Raw genomic sequence first — 24,258 nt, forward strand, 5'->3', positions numbered from 1 at the left:
TCAAAATAATTTATTGAGCACTACATTTAAAAATAATAATTAATTGAGAAATATAGCAAGTAGGTTGCTTTGGCTTGTTTCAAGTTTTAACACATTTAAAAAATAATAATAATAACATACACTACTAAAAAATTGACTTTTTGCGTCTATTTTTTTGCGACCGTCTATTTAACCGTAGCAAAAAATATACTATTTTCTAATCTCGTTTATGTATGTGCTTTATTTCACTTATTTTCTTTTATTTATATTTTGCCCTAGTCAGCTTTGCTCAAACTCTCGACATCGCTCTCTTTCTCTCGCTCACCCAAACACAGGTATGAATCACTCTTCCTCTCTCAATCTCTCAATATCTCTCGATCTCTGAATTCCTCTCTCTCTCTCGATCTCTATCTCTATCGTCTCTCTCTCTCTCTCTGTATATATATTTGCTAGGGTTTAGATCGATGCATTCATCTGCCTTTCGCGATTTATATTCTTCAATTTATCTTCTTTGCGATTTCTTCTTATGATCGATGCCTTCAATATCATTTGGAATTCTGTTCTTCGCGATTTCTTCAAAGGTACGTGATTTCTGTTTTTCACTATTTCATTTCATGTAGTTTCAATTTCTAGCAAATAATCGCTTTGTTCTTCTTCTCTTCGATCATTGTATTTCCTCTTTCTATCTACTTCTTATATTTCAATTGTTGTTCATTGGGGCCATAATCATATTTCAATTCTTGACAATTTTTATTGTGATTTCTGAGCATCAATACTTTTTTATTGTGATTTCTGAGCATCAATACTTTTTTATTGTGATTTCTGAGCATCAATACTTTTTTATTGTGATTTCTGAGCATCAATACCAAAGGATTCAAATATCAGAAGAGGTAAAGTAGAAACAGCTATGGTTCTAGTTAAACATTAATTTAGCTCATTTAGTCAAGTCTTCTGTTGCAAGCTTATGTGCATACACAAGTATGTGTGTATTGATTTTTTAGTAGATATGTGAATAATGAAATAATATGAGCAAAGATTAACGGTGAAAGCTTTATGCCAAATTAGAACATGAAAATATTGATGCATTGCTCATGAAGTATATAGTCTGTAGTTAGAAAAAAAAAAAAAAAAAGGTTTTACAACTAGAGTTTCACTTTTTTCTGTTTTTATGATGAGGAACCCTGTGTACGGGTTGGATAAACCTCAGATACACACACCTACTCACAAGACACTTGTATCATCATCAGGTAAGACTCGGTGCAATACCAGGTTGAGTCGAGTCTGGATCCAGGATATGTTATATGAATGGCTTAGTTATGTGGTGTAATCCTAATTATTAATGATAATGTGAGGGAGCAAAGGTATTTGACCATACAATTTTTATGGAGAGAAATTATTTTGCATTTTCTGATTATAGCATACTTGCATTTTTGTGCTTAAAAAAAAAAAAAAGAAGAAGAAGTAGCTTTTTTTGCTGTTTCGTTAATATATGATGTATCAAACAAAAACAAGAAACCAAAAAAGGGGATTGTCAGGCAATACTCAATACGGGAATACCAAATATTTAGGAAGTAGTTCACTGTACAATACATAATTTTAGTGACTATGGTTTAACATGTGATATTCCATCACCAGGCTATGTGTGGACAAATTCTTGAGTTCTGTTTGGTTTCACTCAAATCTGAGTATGAACTCTTGGGTTCTTTGGTACATCAAAATGTAAATAATAGTGCATAACATCTTGAGCTTTGGTTTGGATATTTGAATTTGTTCTTTATTTTTTATCTTTATTTTTTTTCCAACATCAAATAGATATTTCAACTTTTGCTTGAATTGTTATGTTTCTAATTCCTCTGTTTAACCAAAAACATAAGGTGTTATCAGTGTGGCATTGATCATTATTGGTGCATTTATTGCTGGGGCTCGAGACTTGTCATTTGATTCCTATGGCTATGCTGTTGTTTTTATGGCCAACATCACCACAGCAATATATCTCGCAACCATAGCCCGTATTGGTAGTAATTCTTCTGTTTTCACAGTTCTTTTTCATCAGCTTCACATCTCTTCTTTTTTTTGCTGATACTTTCATTTTCACAGGAAAATCTAGTGGCCTCAATAGCTTTGGTCTCATGTGGTGCAATGGTAAGTTAATAGAGCTCAAAACAAACAAAAAACCTGTGGACATTACAAAACTTCTTAAATATGGTTCTTTTAAATTCTAGAACTGTGAGATAAAATCATTTTACTTTTTTGATGTAGGAATATTATGTGGGCCATTCTTATTGTTCTGGACATTTATTCGGGGTGACTTGGAGATTACATTGAATTTTCCATATCTGTTTTCTCCTGGCTTTCTTGTAATTTGCTGACCATGATAAAATTTCTTAGTTTTAGTCCAATAATTGTTTCTGTGGTTGCAAACTTGATTTGGATACACAGGAGCATTGTCTCATGGAGACGAGAGGTTGGAATTTCATTTCTGTCCAATTTCATGCTGCTTTTCAAATGTGACCTGAAAATTGTTTTTAGTTTTCAAATGTCATTTGTGTTTGTGCTAGCATTTTATGTCATTAATTAGTTTCTGCATCTCTTTTTCTAATCTTTTCTGAACCTCTTAACGCCTATATGAATCTTTGTGCAAAAAAAAATCTGTGCAAAAAAAAATAGTACATATTGATCTTTGTGCAAAAAAAAATCTGTTTCTCCTCTTTCTTATGTATTGCATATTTGATTTTGCTTGCGATTTAGATTCATGACTTTGAGTATAATCTAGAAACACAAGAGAGTCGGAAGCAGGAGCTAGAAAAATTAATGCAAGATCAGGAAACACTCAGAAACTCTCTTTGCAATGGTGCTATGCAGCTATGGGGAGGTACTATTTTTTGTAAAACTTTCTAACGGTGTTAGGTGGTTCTTCATAATATTTGGAATTGGTTCAAACCAGTGATAATGAAATGGAATTATTTATCTTTGGGTAAATTACAATCTACCCCTCTGTGGTCAGGTCAAAAAACAGAGAGTCACCTTGAAGTTCGATTTGGTACAATGAACACCCCTTGGGGTTAATACCAAACGGCAAAAATGACGTTTGCCGTCAAAATTAACCACACATGGTACTTCAATTTGGCATGTTGTCTTTTTATTTATTTATTTAATTGAGGGTTAGTTGATCCCACTTGATTGGTACACAAAGCTTCGTTGGGTTGGGTTTGGCTATATATTTGATTTAGGGTATTAATCTAGCAATTTCTTTGGGCTCAATACTTTTTTAGTAAATCCTTTTGACTTGATAACTTAATCATTGAACTAGTACATATTGTCTTCTTTCTTTCAATGCTTTCTATAGATCAACACAAGGGTTGTTTAGACACTCTTCCAAAAATATGTGCTCTGTATAAAGTACAGTCGGTTACATTACATTTGTGTGGCAGTTGCACCTTCTTAATTTGCAACCTCTTTTTGTACAATATAGGCCTGATGAAGAAATTTACAAAAACAACTAACAGTGTTTAAATTACATTGCACTGGCTTCCATTTTTTTAATGGATACTGTCAAAAAGTCCTACTTTTCCCATAAAAGTAAACCACTAACTCATATTAACAACACTGTGTTGATAGGGTTGAATCATATGTTAATACGATTCAATAGTACTTTTATGGAAAAAGTAACTTATTGGGAATTTCCTCTTTTTTTAAATCATAGTCATCATTTACCTAGAAAGCAAGTAACATGCATATGCATAAAGGGTATGCATGGTGCTTTTGGAGCATTCCCAGGAGGGGTGCCTCAATACCAATGTGATTATGTGTCTAATATTTTGTGTAGGTGTTTAGCACAAGGAGGGAGCAGCACATTCTTATTGCCCCAATACCAATAAATTTTCCGTCCCCTCGCGACAAAATAATCTTGCACATGAGAGATAAAATGGTCTTGGTTAAACATTGGGTGGGATAATTTTATCCCTGGATTATTTAATCTTACCCCATCCCCTTATCAGCATATCAAACATGGCATATAATTTTTTTTTTTTTTTTTTCCATTAGGTGTATTATTGTAGTTTTTCTTAACGTGAAGGTGACTTCGTTATAAGGTGGCTGCCTTCAAACCACCTGACATAAAGATGATTATATTTACTTGTAAACTACCTGTTATTGAGGTGGTTGGTCCTAATCAGTGTTTGCCTTTATTGTGATCAGCGTGGCTACAAGTAAGCTATTTGTTGCATATTTTTATATTTTTTCCCCAATTATTTATCTCCAGAGCTCTCTGCCTGAGCAAAGACCCTTGTTTGCTGTTCTCCTTTTACACTTAGATCTTTTGGTATGCTCCTCAAGTAAAAATTCTTTTGCTGATAGTGAGCAGAAGTATTAATTAAACTATGATTCTGGTGTCTCCTGTTTGCCTGTACTGATTGCTGCAATATCTTGCCATTTGAAAACATTGACTTGCTGAATACCAGTTGAATTCATACTTTGTTTATTATGTTTATTATGCTACTCTGCACATTGGCAGGCTTTGCACTACATATCTCGTTGTTAAATTTGCAATAAGAAATATGTAGCCTCATGCTGTTTGAAATCTAGATTGTGACATGTTACCTTTTTTCAATCTAATTGCACTATATCCATAGGAGTGATTAAAATTGATAGTTTTTATTTTGGCAGTATATAATTTTTATCATTAATGCCTGAAATTTTTGTTGCATAGGTGCAATGTGGTGATGTGGAACTTGAAAAGAAAATTGATGAGAAGATTGGCCAGTTCATTGATAGAGTGGGGAAACACCCGAGCAAGAAAAATTGATGAGAAGATTGGCCAGTTCTAGATTGTATTTTTGTCATAAAATTTTTTTTTCCAAGTTTTTAGTTGTAATAACTTTCACATATGGCTCAAATTTTGAGACTCAAATGGAATGTTCAATATAACTATAATGCTATATTGTCTGAATTCTTGTTATTGTTATTGTTATTCGTAGAGTGCTTAACGCTACACTTTCATTTATTTATTTTTATTTTTATTTTTAATTTTTTGCGACGGTAACAAGATGGTCGCCAAAGATCATGTTAGTGTTTTTCTTTGTTTTTTGCGACGGCAAAATAGCGGTCGCCATAAGTAGTTTAGGTGGTCGCAAATAATTTGCGACCGTTGTTTTGCCGTCGCAAAAAGTATTTGCCACCCCCATATTCGCGACCCCCATTTGCCGTCGCATGAGCCGTCGCAAAAAGTCTTTTGCGACTGTTTTTTATTATTTGCGACGGTTTATAGCGGTCGCAAAAAGTGATTTTTTTAGTAGTGATAATGGTAGAAACAAAAATAATCTTGGCAATAATTTTACAACACTTCTCATTTCAATTTTTTCCGTCATATGTGCGTGTTCCTTTCACTATTATCATGCTCCAACCCCAGTATGGTGTATAATTGGACTTACAAAAAGTCTAGCATTGATCTTACAAAAAGTGTTCCTTTCACTATTATCATGCTCCAACCCCAGTATGGTGCATAATTGGACTTACAAAAAGTCTAGCATTGATCTTACAAAAAGTCTAGCATTTGAATATTTGCAATGACAATATGTAAAAAAGAGGACCTTTAACATTGTGTTAATAGTGTAATTGAATAAAATTTAATATGCTTATAGGAACTTTGAATCGCAATGCAAAGGTATAAATTATAGACATAAACCGCTTCCATCATCTGTACAATCTTTCTATCATAATACGTATTCATGCTGCCACGTCACAACAATTTAAAATCAACTTTAATCTTGTGTTAAAAACTAATTAAAACTCAAAATAATTTGAAAACTTCTATCGTGATTGAAACTCTCAAAAACATAACGAGTAAATTACAATTTGTACTCTTGTATTTTGTATCAATTCTCACTTTAGCCTTTACACATGAAATTATGACAGTCAACTCATGCACTTCTAATCAAATCTTACTTTATTCCTTACACATGAAATTATAATAGTCAATTCCCTGTACTTGGTAAAATCTCACTTTGGTGCCTACACAAGAGTCAATGTCCCATTTCTATTACTCAATTGTTTAAATTTTTAACAGAATATAGTCATGTAATAAGAATGTCACTACAACATGAGAGTAAGAAAGGAAAATCAGCTACATTTGTCATCAATACACACTTTATCCCAAAATTTACATCAAAATATGACTGTATTACGCTAAAACAAAATGTAGATTGTGAATAATTAAGAAGATGAATTAGGATTTTGTATAAATTAGAATCACGAAATTCTATTTTTCATAATAACACAGTCTTATGTCTATTCATCTTTCTCTCTCTTTGATTTCTTTGTTGCATTTTTTTTTAATTTCAAAAACTCTATTTTCTTGTCTTTTCATCCCAATTTTTACCATATGAATATACTAGCGTATACCCGTGCCTGAAGGCACAGTGTAAATAATGCTGGGATTAGAATATAATTATAATCCCAACACTATTTAATAAATTATCAATTATCAATTATTAATTTAATATAATTGTACCCTTCTTGTCTTAAAAATAAATTATCAATTATAGAGATGAAATTATGCCTTCAACCTGAAAATCCCTGTTTCTATACGAAGAAAATGGCACAGGCAAACAACCATTGTTGAGCTTTGGTGACCCACCATGAAACAAACTCAAAAACATCTATCTAAGTTCACATAAGCTGTGGGAGTTTCCAATCAAATGAAGGGATTTGAAATTAAATTTTATAAGAACATAGGCGAGTTTTCAAATGAAATTCAATTAAGGCCCGAATAGTTTTATTTTAGTTTAATTACGTGTTTATGCAATCTTTAAGTTGTTGATTTGTTCTTTCATTTACAGTCAACAATAAAGCAAAAAGTTTTGCGAGTAGGTAAAGAACAAAGTTTTCCAACAATCAAAGCACATCCAAACTCAATGTTTGAACTTTCAAGGAAGGAGAAAAAAAGAAGCTTGAAAACAAAACTTATTTGGTAATTTTTTGGCAAATTTTCTATAGACTTAAAAGCCTAGAAATAAAACGTCCACTGTTTAATTATGGAGATGGGCTCAACTCCAAAATACATTATTATTAATTCCAAAATTGGACATATCTCTATAAAGTTACATGTCAAATAGAAGGCTGACTATTGCAAAAGGGAAGCACTGTGTGCTGTACATGAAATCTTAAAAGTAATACAAAATATTATCAACCAACAAATCCAAACAACAAATCCTCCAGGATTCAGAATTCAAACAACAAATCCAAACAACATAATCAACCAACAACAGCGATCAAGAGCAGAGAAAGGGAAATTCAAGAGACAATGTAAAATACCTCTATTTTGGTGTTGAACAATGGGTCTTGAAGCCACTGTTGGGAAATTAAAAAACATTAAAAAAAATTGAGTTATTGACATAGAATGGTAAAGCTAAAGGAGCCTCAAGAAGGCCTATTAGTGTGTCCCCAATCTGGGAGTCCTTTGCATTATATATAGGACAATCAGTAGTGATGGGTCATCACTCATGTCCATCTATGTGTGTCCATCTCTCACCTCACCCTTTGCCTTCTTCTATGCAAACATTTCAACTGTCATATTTGTAATCTCTCAATCTCATCTTCTGTGTATCTTTGCTATTTTCATCTTACCCCTTCAAATGCCAACCACCAATCTTATCATTCTCTGTAATAATTTTTAGCGTAATAATCTTGTAATTTAAACATCTAATTGATTGTCATTTGGGGTTTGAACTATCCTTAAATCACACATGCAAGATTGTTATACATTTTTTGTGTGTGCATAGAATCCTAGTATCTATATATACACACACAGTGAATACATTGCTTGATTATTCACGATGACTTCAAATGAGGGCATGTCGAAAGATTGTTCACTAAATAATTTGACCATTTCTATAATGGAAGCGCGACAGGATATGAGTTCCTTTTTTGTGTGCTTCAATTACTTAACAATTTCTTGGAATTTTGTTATCTTGTATGTTATCTCATGAAAAGTGGATAAAGATTTACAATTATCAATTTGGAACTATTTAATAGTTTGGTTAAAACTAATTCTTTTCTATTATACTAAAATTGCTATAAATTAGAGGATGATTAGTCAGTTGCAGATTTCTGCATGGCAAAGCATGGGGTTGCCGAACCAAAAAAAATATTGCAAATGAAAGAGAAAAAAAGGTAAGTGTGTGCATGTTTGATTAGAAAGCCAAAAAATTAGATACAGAGGCACAGTTAGCAGAATTACTATTAAAGGGTTTTGACACATATGTATACAACTAACCAATGATGAGCTTGGAATGTGTCCTGTGCATTCACAAACGCTGGAATGTAGCCCATGCATTAATAGAGAGAGAAGACCAGCAAGAAAGTTTATGGGATGAAAAGTTTCTACAGCAAGAAAAGTTTCTGGACTGATAAGAAAAAAATAAAATATTACCTGGGTTTCTTTGTAAGGCTATGTGCTTTGTTGCAAAGGAGGGGCTTTGTTTGGAGTTTCAAATCTTAGACTATATCACATTTACACAAATAGATTATCGTATCAAAACCCAAATAAAAATGCTAGATTCTCACACCCTCACATTTACACAAATCATATCACATTTTATACAAATAGAATACCCAAATAAAACTCCTTGATTCTCACACCCTCTTCCAAAAAAAAACCTAACCCAACATGGTACAAATGAAAATACAACGGAACAATAACAGAAGAGGGAAAAAAAAATGAGAATTTAACCTTCTACCTTGGAGCTGTGTGAATTGAGCTGTGTAAAGGAAAGTCGGATGGTGCTATTGTGGTTGAGAGAGAAAGCTTGGGAAGAAGAAGAGATGTGGTGGGAATGAGAGGAAGAGGTGTGAGAGAGAATGAAGTTTCAAATTTTGAAATCAAAATGAGGGTGAAAGAGAAAAGATGTCTGTGACACGTGAGAGTTGAGGCGTGTTTGAGATGTGAGAGACGTGAGAGTTGGGTGGGAACCCAAAAAGCTAAATCTGGACCATTCAAACTGAATAAAACTGATCTCAACCATTGAAATGTCTCAATAAAACTCTTCTCAACTGTATTTAGGCTCTATTTGAAAATTGCTAACTTAGTTAATTTTCTAATTTTTGACCCAAAAAAAATCTATAAAAAAATGATAAAATATTTATAGTGATTTTTAAATTTTTAATTAAAAATTATAATTCCGAAATAGACTTTAAAATTTTTTTTTTTTACACACCCACCCCAAAGAGTTCATTCACACACCCACCCCAAAGAGCTAAAGGGCCGAGTCGACTCAATTTTTTTTCACTCTCATTCAAACCATAATTCCCAAACGGGTTGCAAATCATAATTCGATTAGAAGCGGGTGAGTTTTGTTTCATCCGATCTTGTCAAGTCGGTTGACCAATTGATGGTAAAATTGAGCCTCAACTAGTGAACTATACATAGCACAATACTATCTTAATTAAAAAAATGTTACATGAATCATCCAAAAGCACACAACATAGAAGAACCAAAGTAATGAAACCCAAGGATCTCAAAACTCAAAAACAGGTTCTAATTGCTTCTTTGAAATCAATGCTAATGGGAAAATCTAACTAAAATTAAACCCAAGGTTCATTAAATAAAATTAATTGTACTATTTTTTTAAACAAACCAAATACTTAAGCATACATCCACATATATGAATGTTTCATAAGGGTAAAGTTTTGTCAAGATTTGGGGTTAGCAGTTCAGATTATACAGAATTAGAAGTGAGCAACCAAACAAACCCCTAAAAAGTGAGGCAGTGACTTGAAGAATAAAAAAGGTTTCTAACAAATTGCTATCAACATGGTGGGTTTTCTTACCTATCAAAATGATGTTGAGGTTTTCATTTTCTAGAGTTCCAAGAATTAAAAACCCATAATACCTTTTGTAGGTAACAAAACAGAGCAGAAAGAGAAGGAGAAAGAGAGTACCTTGGTGAGAATCAGTTCAGTTCCTGCTCTAGAGTCGGAAATTTCTGTTTGGTAACTGGTAAAAACAATGAAATCAAAAATGAAAGAGGAGCGAGGTATTTCAGAAATTAACAATTGTATATTGCAATGAGAGGAAAGAAAAATTTATATAATATCTTAAAATAGGTAAAACAGTTCACACCTTAATTAAAAAAATATAAAATAAATAAACCTCTATCATTAAAACAGGTAAAACAATCAAACAATAGATCATTGAAAAAGAAAACTCTTCTATCATTAAAACAAACATTGCAAAATCAAAATAACGTGCTCAAATTGGGTTGTCCAGCCCAACTGGCCAACCACCGGAACCCATCGCCAAGCCCTGAACGGTACCATTGCCCCATACACTATATTGGTTTGGGACAGTGCTCAAATTTGACATTCTGGACCCACAACAACTACCTATAGCCCCTCTGACTCTCTCGTTCGGGATCAAGTCCATTTGGCAGCATGTATTTATAGTTTAAAAACTATGTTTGAAAAAATAATTTTTTGAGTTTGCAAAAAAAATAATTTTAAATTTTAAGTTAAATTTTTCCATGGACTTTAATCATCTCTAAATGCCTCAATCATTAAGTCATCCAACCCGTTGTCTAAAGTTTACTAGGAAAATTTATACAAAAACAAAAGAGTAATTGCATGTCTCAATCACATATATTATATAATAAATAGCTAGTATAGTCAGTGTTATATAAGATATTAAAATAAAAATATCAACATCCTAACATTATCGATGTAACTAATGTTTAAAAAAGTTATTGTCAAAAAAAAAAAAAAATGTTAATGTTTAAAAAAGTTATGTGCTGGCACAACTCAACTGAAATGTGAAAGCCTTATGTCACAGATGAGGTGTTCCCTAAATTTAATGTTTTGATGATAAAAGATTATTTGATTGTTCCTTTTTATTATTATTATTTTTTTCTCTTGACAAAAGATATAATTAACAAATAAAACATCTAATATAGTTTATAGAAAAGTCCTGTTGAATTTCCCCAGTATATATATATACTGCTGTTTTTATTAAATAATAATAATAAAAACTCTTTTTTATCGGAAATTATCTAATAGGTTCGGCTGTCTTTGGTGTTTATCTAATAACACTTTGTATTTTGTTCACTATGTTCTTATTTTTTGAACCCATGTAAATTACTTAGTCTCATGCCATTGGATGGGCTCACAGTTAACATGGAATTCTCAAAATACAAGATAATTTACTTATTTTTTTATTGAGTTTTCAAAAATTGTTTCTGAAAAATTTTCTTGTGATTTACTCTTCTTTGAGATGGAAGTAATTTATAAATATTTTTTTTAATCTTTGTTAATATTTAATTTCATCGAATTAGTTTCCTACTCACAAGTGTTTAACTTAACTGTCTTGCGTCTCTATATTCAGTTTTTTTTTTTAATATTATTTATCAAGTTCGTACTTTTCTAATTTAATTAAATAATGCATCCGCTCTTTTTCATCATAATTTTTTTGCATAAACTAAATATATCAATTAAATATGTATATTTTTATTTTTAAAAAGCTCACATCATCACATGTCAGTTAACCAAATATATGATTTTGAAATTTAAACAAAAAAAATAGATAAAATCTTCAAAAATGATCCGTAGCTCGAATATTTCGGGCTCGAATGGCTCGAAAGTACAAATTTCTCTCTCCGCCTTAGCAGTTCACTATATCTCTTCACTCTCGCCTCTCAACAAATTGCAAGAAATCAGCACTCTCACCTCTCTCTCACTCTCGCCTCATCCCTCTCTCCTCTCTATCTCTTCACTCTCACCTCTCTTACCTGTCTCTTGAAGGAGTACGAAGAACGACGAGACGGTGGACGACGAACGACGACTGAAGACGAATGGAAGCATGCGACAGCGAATCTGAGGTAAACCTGAAATCGCAAAGTTAGGGTTTACATTTAGCTTCAATTTTTGTAGAAATTAATCGATTGTGAGTGTTTGGAGTTGGATTTTGTTTGCAATTTGTGTTAGGGTTTGGGATTTAGCTTTAATTTGTGATATGTTAGGGTTTGGGATTTGCCTTTATACCTGTTATAGAGAATGAACTCTGTTATAATAGATATAAAACAGGGTAGGTTTGGGATTTGGGAATGAACTTTGTTATCAAGATGTGTTACTGTCCTGGTATATTTGGGATTCTTGATACCTGTTATCCCAAACTTACTTTGTATGATAGTAACACTTTGTTATCAAGATGTGTTACTCTATTATCATGAATGAACTCTATTATCAAAATCTTGATAACAGGTATAAAGGCAAATCTGGTCATACAAAGTATACATACTCTGTTAGAGTTCAATCTGGTCATACAAAATATACCTGTTATCAAGAACGAACTCTGTTATCAAGATTAACCTGGTTAACAGGTTAATCTTGAATTAATTTTTAATCTTGATGAAATGTTCCGTGAAAAATTGATGAAATGTTCCTGAACTTCATGAAATGTTCCTATGTTAAATAATTTCAAAATTAATTCAACGAATAATTCAATGTTCTGTGTGTGAAAAATAGATTGAACTCTGTTATTTTAATTTAACAGATTGAACAGAGTTTTGTGAAAAATTAATTCAAGATTAACTTGTTAACCAAATTAATTCAAGATTGAACTCTGTTATCAAGATTAACTTGGTTAATTCAATATATCAAGATCGAACTCTATTATCAAAATTAATTCAAGATTAACCTGATAAGAGAGTTCAATCTTGAACGCATCTGTCTTTATTTTAAACAGATTGAACTCTGTTATCAAGATTGAACTCTTTAAACAAATCTGTTATCAAGATTGAACTCCAACATCATCTTCTACTAATAATAGGAAGATAAAAAAAATGGAAGAACAGCTTGGTAGGTAGTTGAATCTGTTGGTAGGTAGTTGAATCATCATCTTCTACTAACAAGTAGTTGAATCATCATCTTCTACTAATAAGTAGAACAGCTTGGGAGATTAAAAAAAATAGAAAGAACATCATCTTTTATTAATCGGTAGTTGAATCTGTTGGTATTTTTTATGCAGAACACCCTTCTCTCTCTCTCTCAATATGGAAGTAACAGTAAGCTCTATTGTTACCTCCATTGCTTTAGTAACTTTCCTAACATGTGCATGGAGAGTAGTGAACTGGGTATGGTTGAGGCCAAAGCAGATATAGAAGTGGCTGAGAGAGCAAGGTTTCAAGGGATATCCATACAAACTGCTGTATGGAGACACCAAAGAGATGATTTCCATGATCACAGAATCAATATACAAACCCATGGACATGTCCTCAGACGATATTATCCCACATGTCCTACCACCCCACCATCATAACGTCAACCTTCACCGTATGTCTCGTGTAAATTTATTCAAAAATTTTCACTTTCATTGGATGCAAGTTTTTATTGTGTTTGGGGCATGTATTTTTTTATATGCCTTAGCTCCCTCCTCACTGCCATCGCCAACACAACAACACTATCATCCGCTACCTTACTTCCTCACTGCCAACATCAACACTTCCAAACCACCATCAAGAATCCACCATCACAACCTTTTTCAAATCAACACCATCAAATACCATCATCAAACAACATCTTTCTTTCAAATCCGAGCACCACTTCTGTAGATCTGGAGAAGAAAAGAGGATGGGAGAGTGTGGGGTTCAAATTAGAGGCAAGATCACTGTCATTCATTCAATTCTGGATAGACATTAACTACTGGAACAAATTGACGTTGACTATTGGAACAAATTACGAAAAATTAGAAATGTTAGGGACCAAAGTAGGGGAAAAAAACTTGGAAGGGCCAAATGGGAAAACACTCAAACTTAAGGAAGCAAAGCATAATTTACTCTAATTTGTATAATAATGTGTATTATTATGCCACATGGTGCTACATGGCATTTTCAAATCAAATTTGGACACGGATTAACTGTTGGAGTAAACTGGCAAACATTATAAACGTCAGGGACCAAAGTAAGAAAAAATAATTTAAGAATCAAAGTGATAAAATACTAAAACTTAGAGGGGGTAAAGCATAATTTACACTACTATAAGTGAAATTAAGTAGATACGTCGTCTTTCACTACCCTAACAATACAGTCTCCACTACTGTGATGTGAGATTTCTCGTTCATCAGAAAACTGCCACATAACATTATTGTTATACCCAATATTTACAACTAAGGAGGTGAATTTTTTAGTATTTGTTATGAACAATTGTATCTAATTTTGTCTGACTAATGCAGCCATAAGTGTTGGGAAGTTTCCCTTATTTTCTATATTTGGTTATTTTCTGTTGATTGTTACATATATTTTGTGTATTTTTTTACCCCATAAACTCTCAATTGACAATCAACAACAATTGAATTTATTGTTTCTTCTCTATTGGGGAACTCTTGGTGTTGGGAATGTGGACAATATATACTGTTGGACTTTCTTAAATAATTGATTGTCTAGTTTGATATAATTCTCTTGATATTTGAAAATTTAATGACAAAATGAAGTATAATAATTTTTAGGTAAACATTACTTTCAATGGATTGGCCTAATACCACAAGTAAACATTTCAGATCCTAAATTGATAAAGGAGATATTGTTGAACTATGAAGTCTTTCAAAAAAATAGGGCAAAACCCACTTGGAAAGTTGCTAGTGAGAGGGGTTCTAATGTTGGAGGGTGAGAAATGGGTGAAGCATAGAAACGTTCTCAACCCAGCTTTTCATCTAGAAAAGTTGAAGGTAGTTAACCCTAACCTTAGATTTTGTTTAAACACAATTGGATGCATATATTATGAGACTCTGTGCTTGAATGAATTTTAAAAAAATTTAGAAAGGCAAAGTTTTTTGATACCTAGCCATTGATTTTCCATTGTTATCCATTTTTGTTTTAATTTTATTTAGGAACAACAATGAAGACTAAACCCCTATCCATCCATTGTGTTAACGAGTAATTATTCAATAATTCTGAACTACAATGTGGTAATATGAGCATAGTGCTCCTAACTACAGTGAAAATTTTTAATGGTGAGACAATGTTGATCCACATCTTTGTTAGGTAGTTAAGTGACAACAAATGACCTACTTAGTGTATTTTTTTTGTTCCTCATTTGTCGAAAGCACCGTCTAAGTAATAACACATTGTACTCCGGGACTACCTGTTAAAACTTCACTATTGTGCTACAATTGCTTATACCCAAGACTAGTAACTTGAGTGTCTCATAATCAAGGTTTTGAAAAGCGGTTGCAGTCGCCGTAACGATTGCGGTGACGCGGTAGCAGTTGCGGGGTGTAAAAGCCGTAACGTAACGGTTGCGGCAACTGGAATAGTGATTTTTTTTTTTTTTTTTTTTTTTTTGCACAATTTGAAGAAAACTTACTCATACACATTTTTTTTCAGAAGCACATTTATTGGGGTTTAAAATAAATTTTGATCAATTTTTCTTAATTTTTAAGTATGATTCAATATATTTCATATTTTCAAATCGCTATAAAAGGAGCCTTTTATATTTTATTTCAATAGTTAATGATTTTAAGAATAATTGACTTTAAATGTCCACAAATTATTTTTTACCAATACCTGAACTAACTAAATAAAAAATATTCACAATTATTAAATGAAATGATTATAAAATAAAAATTGTGCCATGAATTAAAAAAAATTATAAAGAAAAAAAATTCATATAAGATTTTTTCTTTAGGCTTGGATCACTTAAGTATTTGTTTTTTTTTGGTGAAAAATGAAGCTATTCAGAATATTGTAAATGGATGTGACGTAGTCTAACAGACCGTTACAGCCGTTACAGTACCGCTACGGCCATTACGTAACACCAAAACGGCTGTTACACATGTGAATTTCTGTCCCACCGCTATAGCGGCCGTAACGGGTGGCGGTAACCACCACAACCGCTATGTAACGGCGTTACGTAACGGTTGCGGCCGCTTTTTAAAACCTTTCCTCATAATTGTTTAATGAAACTCAACAATGCCTCATCCTAAACTAGATGCCTTCTTCGGCAGTGCTTAACTCTGTCCTTGGTGTTTGTTATATAGCATATGGTACCAACAATGTGCTCAAGTTGTTGTGAGATGATAAGCAAATGGGAAGTGTTACTCTCAACAAAAGAGTCATGCGAGGTTGATGTATGGCCATATCTTCAGAATGTGACAGCTGACATGATTTTTCGGACGACATTTGGTAGTAACTATGAAGAAGGAAAAAGGATATTTGGTGATATTTAATCCAAATCACGCGGTCGTTTTATATTCCAGGATGGAGGTATATCTTAGCTTCAAACAAGTACTTTTATGGTAGAGCTACTTACCAATTCTAAGTCACTTTACACGTATACTTTAGAATTCGTTTTTCTTTTTTTACTAGCAAAGAAGTAATATTTTATTAATGATAATAGAACATTACAAAAGAGATGAAGGAATACTAAAACACAAGTTAGAATTACTTTCTTTTCTTTTTTACCTAAAATACAACTTGTTTTCCTATTGTTGAGTGTATGTTTTGTATTCTACAATGCCATACAATTTTTGAGTTCTTTTAAAAGATTTTTGGGTTAAGTTAGGATAGGTTGTAGAATCAGAAATTCACCAAGAATCCAATGTGCAGATTTTTGTAATTGTGTATTGAGATTGAGATTTCTAGGGTTGCCTAAAAGTAGTAAATTTAGTAGGAAATTCTAGAGAGATTAATATAGAATCGTCAGCTTGCAGAGAGATGAAAGTGAATTTGTATTCTTCAATTAATGTGGTTAAATATTTTTCTCACACCTATGGATCTGTGATATGTTTTTGTAATGGTTTTTTTTTATATATAATTTAAATCAGCAAATATATCTATATATATATATATATATATTAATTTGACATAATAAGCAACATCAAGAAAATAAATATTAAGAAAAAGTTGTTGGAGAAAAATGGTTGAATAAGAAATTGCCTCATAAATGTGTATATAACTCACACATTTAAGGCTCATCAGTTTTACAAAATTGATTGGGCAGCTTTGCTAGCATTAGTTGCCAGCCTTGATGGCTAGAGGCTCCTCCCCTCTCCCCTATGGTGTATAAAAGGAGGCCATATTCCTTGAAAAGAGATATAGAATTTTTCCTTGACATCCATACACTGTCAGTCTACTTCTCCTATAATTTTCTTCCTGAGAGAGAGTGCTGCTGTTGTCCGTTCGCTAAGCTAATCAGAAGGTGCTTCTGTTGTAGCTAGTAAAAACCGTCGTATCCTGGGAAGTAGACGCCAGCGTACCTCCAGCACCCAACGGTGAGGCGGCGAATCTATTTTAAGGAGACTGTGGTATCACACAGGCTTCAGTTTGCTTCTTTTAACAATTTTATATTTTATCTGTATTTTATTCAGCATGTTATTTTTCCTGGGATTGAAGGTTTGTTTTGTTCATCTCATAATTTTGCGATATGCAATGTGAAATTATGTAATGTGAGTAGTTTTTCCCAACAAGCTTAAAATAGATTCGACATTTATCATAGAATTAGATTAATAGATTTATAGGTGTGTGTAATAATTTTGCATGTAATTGGCCACTGGTAGTACTCCTTGTGAATGGATGTAATCCTTGTCATAGGTGAATACGTATCAAAGTAATCCAGGCCTTCTCGTTGTCTGTATCCTTTGATAACTAGCCGAGTTTTATATTTGTCAATTGACCCATCCGCTTTCATCTTTCTTCGAAAGATCCACTTACTCCCCAAGGCCTTACTGCCTGGGGGTAGATCAACCAACTCCCAAGTATGGTTCTGTAAGATGGAGTCAATCTCACTCTTAATTGCTTCTTTCCGTAAAGGACTTTCAGGTGAAGTCACAGCTTCATGGAACGTTCGAGGTTCTCCCTCTAACATATAAGTCAAGAAGTCTGGACCAAAAGACTTTGTGGTTCTAGCCCTTTTACTCCTTCTTAGCTCATCTACTTTATCAGCTTGATCATCTACTTGATCAGTTATTTGATTGCCTTCGTGATCATCTATTTCTTTCATGGAACTCGAAACCCTATCTTGGGGACGACACGGAAATACATCTTCAAAGAAAGATGCACTTCTAGATTCCATGATAGTATTCTTGTGTATATCTGAAATATCAGACTTGTGCACAAGAAATCTATATGCACAACTATTTTGTGCATAACCAATGAAAATACAGTCCACGATTTTTGAACCTATCCTAACCCGCTTGGGTGTAGGTACCCTCACTTTTACAAGACACCCCCACATTCGTAGGTATTTATATGAAGGCTTGTGACCTTTCCACAACTCATATGAAGTCTTTTCCACTTTCTTCCGTGGTATTCTATTAAGAATATAATTCGCGGAGAGAATTGCTTCCCCCTATAAGTTCTGTGGCAACCTAGAACTTATCAACATTGCATTCATCATCTCTTTCAGCGTCCTATTCTTCCGCTCAGCAACACCATTTGACTGAGGCGAATAAGGCGCTGTGGTTTGGTGAATAATCCCAAATTGAGCACAAGTCTCGGCAAACGGGATTCATACTCACCACCACGATCACTTCTCAATGCCTTGATTTTCCGGCTTAATTGATTCTCAACTTCATTCTTAAAAAGAATAAATTTATCAATAGCCTCGTCTTTGCTTTTAAGCAAATACACATAACAGTATTTAGTGCAATCATCAACAAAAGTGATGAAGTACGTGTTGCCACCACGTGATTGTACAACTTTCAAGTCACACACATCACTATGCACTAAACCCAAAGGATGGGTACTTCTTTCAATAGAATGAAAAGAAGACCTTGTCAATTTTGCTTATACACAAGTTTCACACTTGTGTTGTGGATTAATCTTGAAAGATGGTATGTGATCTAACTTGATTAATCCACGTAAAGAGTCAAAATTTACATGACGCAATCTACCATGCCATAAATTAGGGGACTCAAGCATATAAGCAGAAGAAGAAGCTTTCTCATTAATCTTAGGGATAAGTGTCATTACATTCAATTTAAACATACCACCTGACATATATCCCTTCCCCACATAGACCCCGCCCTTGGTCAACACGACCTTGTCTGATTCAAATACCATGGGGAAGCCATGCTTGCTTAGGAGAGATCCCGAGACAAGGTTCTTACGAATGCCCGGCACAAAAAGGACATCGTTCAAAGTCAGTTCTTTTCCTGAAGTCATTTTCAGGATCACATTGCCTTTACCCTCAACAGCTGAGGTTGTAGAGTTTCCCATAAACAACTTCTCTCCGTTTGAAACCGGTTCGAAAGTTGTGAACATTCTCTTCTCTGCACAAATATGGCGAGTGGCCCTAGTGTCCACCCACCACTCCCTCGGGTTTGACCCCACCATGTTCACTTTTGACACGATGGCTGACAGATGCATGTCGTTCACATCGTGTGACAATTCCTCCATTTCAGCCATATGTGCCCGATTTTTGTGTTGGGGAGGGTTTTTCCTGTAGGGCTTCTTCTTCAGACAATCAACTGCCCGATGCCCGTTACTTCCACAGTTGAAGCATTTTCCATCGAACCTAAAAGTAGGCTCCTTTGGCTTGTAGGCTGGCCTTTTGGAGATTCCTCCTCTAGCCCCCAACTTTGAGCTTTTGCCTGTCGGTGGTTTTTTCCTCGCCCCCGAGGACTCGCCATGCTCAACCATGTTGGCTTTGACAGTGGAGGTACTCCCTCCTTTCTTCCTGTTGTCCTCTTCAATCCGGAGCTTGACAACGAGCTCTTCGACTGTCATCTCCTTTCGTTTATGCTTCAAGTAGTTCTTGAAGTCTTTCCAGCCGTTAGGCAGCTTCTCAATCAAAGCCGCTGCCTTGAATGACTCACTTAGGACCATCCCTTCTGCATGTATCTCGTGCAGAATCACTTGGAACTCTTGGACTTGACTCAGGACAGTTTTAGAGTCCACCATCTTGAAGTCCAGGAACCGACCGACGATAAATTTCTTTACCCCAGCATCCTCGGTCTTATACTTTTTGTCCAAGGCATCCCACAACTCCTTAGCCGATTTCTTGGCATAGAACACGTTGAAAAGCGGATCCGCCAAGCCGTTTAGAATGTAATTCCGGCATAAGAAGTCTGCTTCTTTCCAAGCATCCAGAGCCATGAGCTTTTGTTTATCTTGCTCATTCTCCTCTACAGCTGGTATATCTTCACTCAGAAACCTCGCAAGGCTTAGAGTGGTTAAATAAAACAGCATCTTCTGCTGCCATCTCTTGAAATTCACTCCCGTGAACTTCTCTGGGCGCTCGTGATGATTGAGCGGTCCTCCGGGAACAGCCGGAGTAACAACAGGAGGATTGACCACAGAGGTCACAGCAGGGGTTGGCAAGCCAGGCGCCCCAGGGTTCGGATCCCGACCAACATTAGCAGCAGCAGTAGCAGTATCAGAGGCAGTTGCCATTTCTGAAAAATTACAGCAGAATTTTCACTATTCTGTATTTCCAGAAATCAAACTTAACACTAGAAAATCTCACAATTGGAAATTTAATTCAAAACTGGTCTCACCACGCAACCTAGAATCGAACATGGTCAGGAAAGTTTCCAGGAAGCCTGGAGGGGTCACACCGGTCCCACTTAAAACCCAGTTAACCTTAGACAAAACTTTCAAGAGCATGTTGACTCCTAGTCCATGGAAAACAACTTTAAGAATTAAAATTTCCAAGGGATGAACTAGGTCAAACATACCAAGTTCCAAACTGTACAAGCAATTACAACAAAATTGCTACAATAATTACAAGCAAATAAAACGTGCTTTATATATTGGTGAATAACCACAAATGAACACTCAAGCAAACAATTGCTTCAAATATTTAGTTCAAATTAATCCTTTTCCCATTTCCATAGGTATTCCTGCAATAAAGAGTTAGCAGTAAAATACAACAAAACCTCCCTCAGCTTTTCTTTGTTTTTGGCAAAGTAGTGATTGAAGGGGAGGGTACTAATTGGTTTATTAGATGCATGTATACAGGGTTAAGCTTTTGATTTTGCCATTTTGTGTATGCTACTGTTTGGTCTTCCCATGGCATGGAATAGGCCACTGTTATCAATAGGGAAGAAGAGTTCCATTGGTGCAACGTTAATTCACTGTATTTTCTAATTAATTTATTAATTTATGGTGTACCGGTTCATGCCTTGTATTTCTAGATTTACATGCTTCTAGTTCACATGCTTCTAGTTTACAATATAAATTACATGTTCATTCGGGTTTAATTTTTAATGTAATTTACATTTCTAGCATGTTTATTAGGTAGTAAATTTTCATGTAACTTGTACCTATTAATCTTTAATTTAGGTGTGGAGTTGTAAAGTTTATAACTTGCCTATATTTAAATTCATGTTAATTTCTCTAGAATTATTTGTATGTTAATCATGTCATTTGCAATTCTTGCCTAGTAATGTGATTTAAGTATTTAGGAGTTATAAAATGTTTGTAACTTGCCTCAATTAATTACATGTTTAGTGTACCATAAGTTCATATGTAACCTTTACCAATTTAAAATATGGTTTAATTATATTTAATTTAGGTCTGTAACTTATATAGTTAATTACATGTTTATTATGTAATTAATTTTTTACAGTTTTTTTTTTAGTTTAAATTCTAGATGTGTAACTTATGGGTTGGTTTTAATCTTTACTTACAGTTATTTATTAGTTTGTTTGCTAGTACCCTCCCCTTCAATCACTACTTTGCCAAAAGCAAAGAAAAGCTGAGGGAGGTTTTGTTGTATTTTGCTGCTAACTCTTTATTGCAGGAATACCTATGGAAATGGGAAAAAGGATTAATTTAGACTAAATATTTGAAGCAATTGTTTGCTTGAGTGTTCATTTGTGGTTATTCACCAATATGTAAAGCACGTTTTATTTGCTTGTAATTATTGTAGCAATTTTGTTGTAATTGCTTGTACAGTTTGGAATTTGGTATGTTTGACCTAGTTCATCCCTTGGAAAATTTAATTCTTAAAGTTGTTTCCCATGGACTAGGAGTCAACATGCTCTTGAAAGTTTTGTCTAAGGTTAACTGGGTTTTAAGTGGGACCGGTGTGACCCCTCCAGTCTTCCTGGAAACTTTCCTGACCATGTTCGATTTAGGTTGCGTAGTGAGACTAGTTTTGAATTAAATTTCCAATTGTGGGATTTTCTAGTGTTAAGTTTGATTTATGGAAATACAGAATAGTGAAAATTCTGCTGTAATTTTTCAGAAATGACAACTGTCTCTGATGCTGCTACTGCTGCTGCTAATGTTTTTGGGGATCCGAACCCTGGGGTGACTGGCTTGCCAAGTCCTGCTGTGACCTCTGTGGTCAATCCTCTTGTTGTTACTCCGGTTGTTCCGGGAGGACCGCTCAATCATCACGAGCGCCCGGAGAAGTTCACGGGAGTGAATTTCCAGAGATGGCAGCAGAAGATGCTGTTTTATTTGACTACTCTAAGCCTTGCGAGGTTTCTGAGTGAAGATGTACTAGCCGTAGAGGAGAATGAGCAAGATAAACAAAAGCTCATGGCTCTGGATGCTTGGAAACAAGCAGACTTCTTATGCCGGAATTACATTCTGAACGGCATGGCGGATCCGCTTTTCAACGTGTTCTATGCCAAGAAATCGGCTAAGGAGTTGTGGGATGCCTTGGACAAAAAGTACAAGACCGAGGATGCTGGGGTAAAGAAATTTATCATCGGCCGGTTCCTGGACTTCAAGATGGTGGACTCTAAAACTGTCCTGAGTCAAGTCCAAGAGTTCCAAGTGATTCTGCACGAGATACATGCAGAAGGGATGGTCCTAAGTGAGTCATTCCAAGCAGCTGCTTTGATTGAAAAGCTGCCTAACGGCTGGAAAGACTTCAAGAACTACTTGAAGCACAAACAAAAGGAGATGACAGTCGAAGAGCTCGTTGTCAGGCTCTGGATTGAAGAGGATAACAGGAAGAAAGGAGGAAGTACCTCCACTGTCAAAGCCAACATGGTTGAGCATGGCGAGTCCTCGGGGGCGAGAAAAAAACCATCGACAGGCAAAAGCTCAAAGTTGGGGTCTAGAGGAGGAATCTCCAAAAGGCTAGCCTACAAGCCAAAGGAGCCTACTTTTAGGTTCGATGGCAAATGCTTCAACTGCGGAAGTGATGGGCATCGGGCAATTGATTGTCTGAAGAAGAAACCCTATAGGAAAAACCCTCCCCAACACAAAAACCGGGCACATATGGCTGAAATAGAGGAATTGTCACACGATTTGGACGACATGCATCTGTCAGCCGTCGTGTCAGAAGTGAACATGGTGGGGTCAAACCCGAGGGAGTGGTGGGTGGACACTGGGGCCACTCGCCATATTTGTACAGAGAAGAGAATGTTCACAACTTTCGAACCGGTTTCAAACGGGGAGAAGTTGTTTATGGGAAACTCTGCAACCTCAGCTGTTGAGGGTAAAGGCAAGGTGATCCTGAAGATGACTTCAGGAAAAGAACTGACTTTAAACGATGTCCATTTTGTGCCGGACATTCGTAAGAACCTTGTCTCGGGGTCTCTCTTAAGCAAGCATGGCTTCCGCATGGTGTTTGAATCAGACAAGGTCGTGTTGACCAAGGGCGGGGTTTATGTGGGGAAGGGATATATGTCAGGTGGTATGTTTAAATTGAATGTAGTGACACTTATCCTTAAGATTAATGAGAAAGCTTCTTCTTCTGCTTATATGCTTGAGTCCCCTAATTTATGGCATGGTAGATTGGGCCATGTAAATTTTGACTCTTTACGTAGATTAATCAAGTTAGATCACATACCATCTTTCAAGATTAATCCACAACACAAGTGTGAAACTTATGTAGAAGCAAAATTGACAAGGTCTTCTTTTCATTCTATTGAAAGAAGTACCCAGCCTTTGGGTTTAGTGCATAATGATGTGTGTGACTTGATAGTTGTACAATCACATGGTGGCAACAAGTACTTCATCACTTTTGTTGATGATTGCACTAAATACTGTTATGTGTATTTGCTTAAAAGCAAAGACGAGGCTATTGATAAATTTATTCTTTTTAAGAATGAAGTTGAGAATCAATTAAGCCGGAAAATCAAGGCGTTGAGAAGTGATCGTGGTGGTGAGTATGAATCCCTGTTTGCCGAGACTTGTGCTCAATTTGGGATTATTCACCAAACCACAGCGCCTTATTCGCCTCAGTCAAATGGTGTTGCTGAGCGGAAGAATAGGACGCTGAAAGAGATGATGAATGCAATGTTGATAAGTTCTGGGTTGCCACAGAACTTATGGGGGGAAGCAATTCTCTCCGCGAATTATATTCTTAATAGAATACCACGGAAGAAAGTGGACA

At 34.9% G+C, this 24,258-nt stretch overlaps 1 protein-coding gene across 6 annotated transcripts; it reads left to right on the forward strand.

Annotated features, from left to right (window-relative positions):
* Positions 1-215: 215 nt before the first annotated feature.
* Positions 216-4,942, forward strand: LOC114300708 (UDP-N-acetylglucosamine transporter UGNT1). Of its 6 annotated transcripts, none has more exons than XM_082884114.1 (7): positions 228-560; positions 1,854-1,994; positions 2,077-2,121; positions 2,239-2,336; positions 2,728-2,851; positions 2,984-3,092; positions 4,688-4,942. In XM_082884114.1, exons 1-6 carry the CDS (start codon positions 506-508, stop codon positions 3,043-3,045), a joined length of 525 nt encoding a protein of 174 aa, XP_082740240.1. In that variant the 5' UTR covers positions 228-505; the 3' UTR covers positions 3,046-3,092; positions 4,688-4,942. The 6 variants fall into 6 exon arrangements, with proteins under 6 accessions (XP_082740244.1, XP_082740245.1, XP_082740240.1 ...); XM_082884115.1 differs by lacking the exon at positions 4,688-4,942 and having other exon boundaries at positions 248-314; positions 433-560; positions 2,984-4,681; XM_082884116.1 differs by lacking the exon at positions 2,984-3,092 and having other exon boundaries at positions 229-560.
* The last annotated feature ends 19,316 nt before the right edge of the window (positions 4,943-24,258 follow it).

Source organism: Camellia sinensis, chromosome 8 (assembly GCF_055761805.1).
Source record: "Camellia sinensis isolate YWXY chromosome 8, ASM5576180v1, whole genome shotgun sequence".
Taxonomy (NCBI): domain Eukaryota; kingdom Viridiplantae; phylum Streptophyta; class Magnoliopsida; order Ericales; family Theaceae; genus Camellia; species Camellia sinensis.

Coding starts and splice junctions, on each gene's coding strand:
- LOC114300708 (XM_082884114.1), top strand. CDS start 506: ATGATCGATGCCTTCAATATCATTTGGAATTCTGTTCTTCGCGATTTC. Junction 2,337..2,727: donor TGTTTTCTCCTGGCTTTCTT/GTAATTTGCTGA, acceptor CTTGCGATTTAG/ATTCATGACTTTGAGTATAA. Junction 2,852..2,983: donor TGCTATGCAGCTATGGGGAG/GTACTATTTTTT, acceptor CTCTGTGGTCAG/GTCAAAAAACAGAGAGTCAC.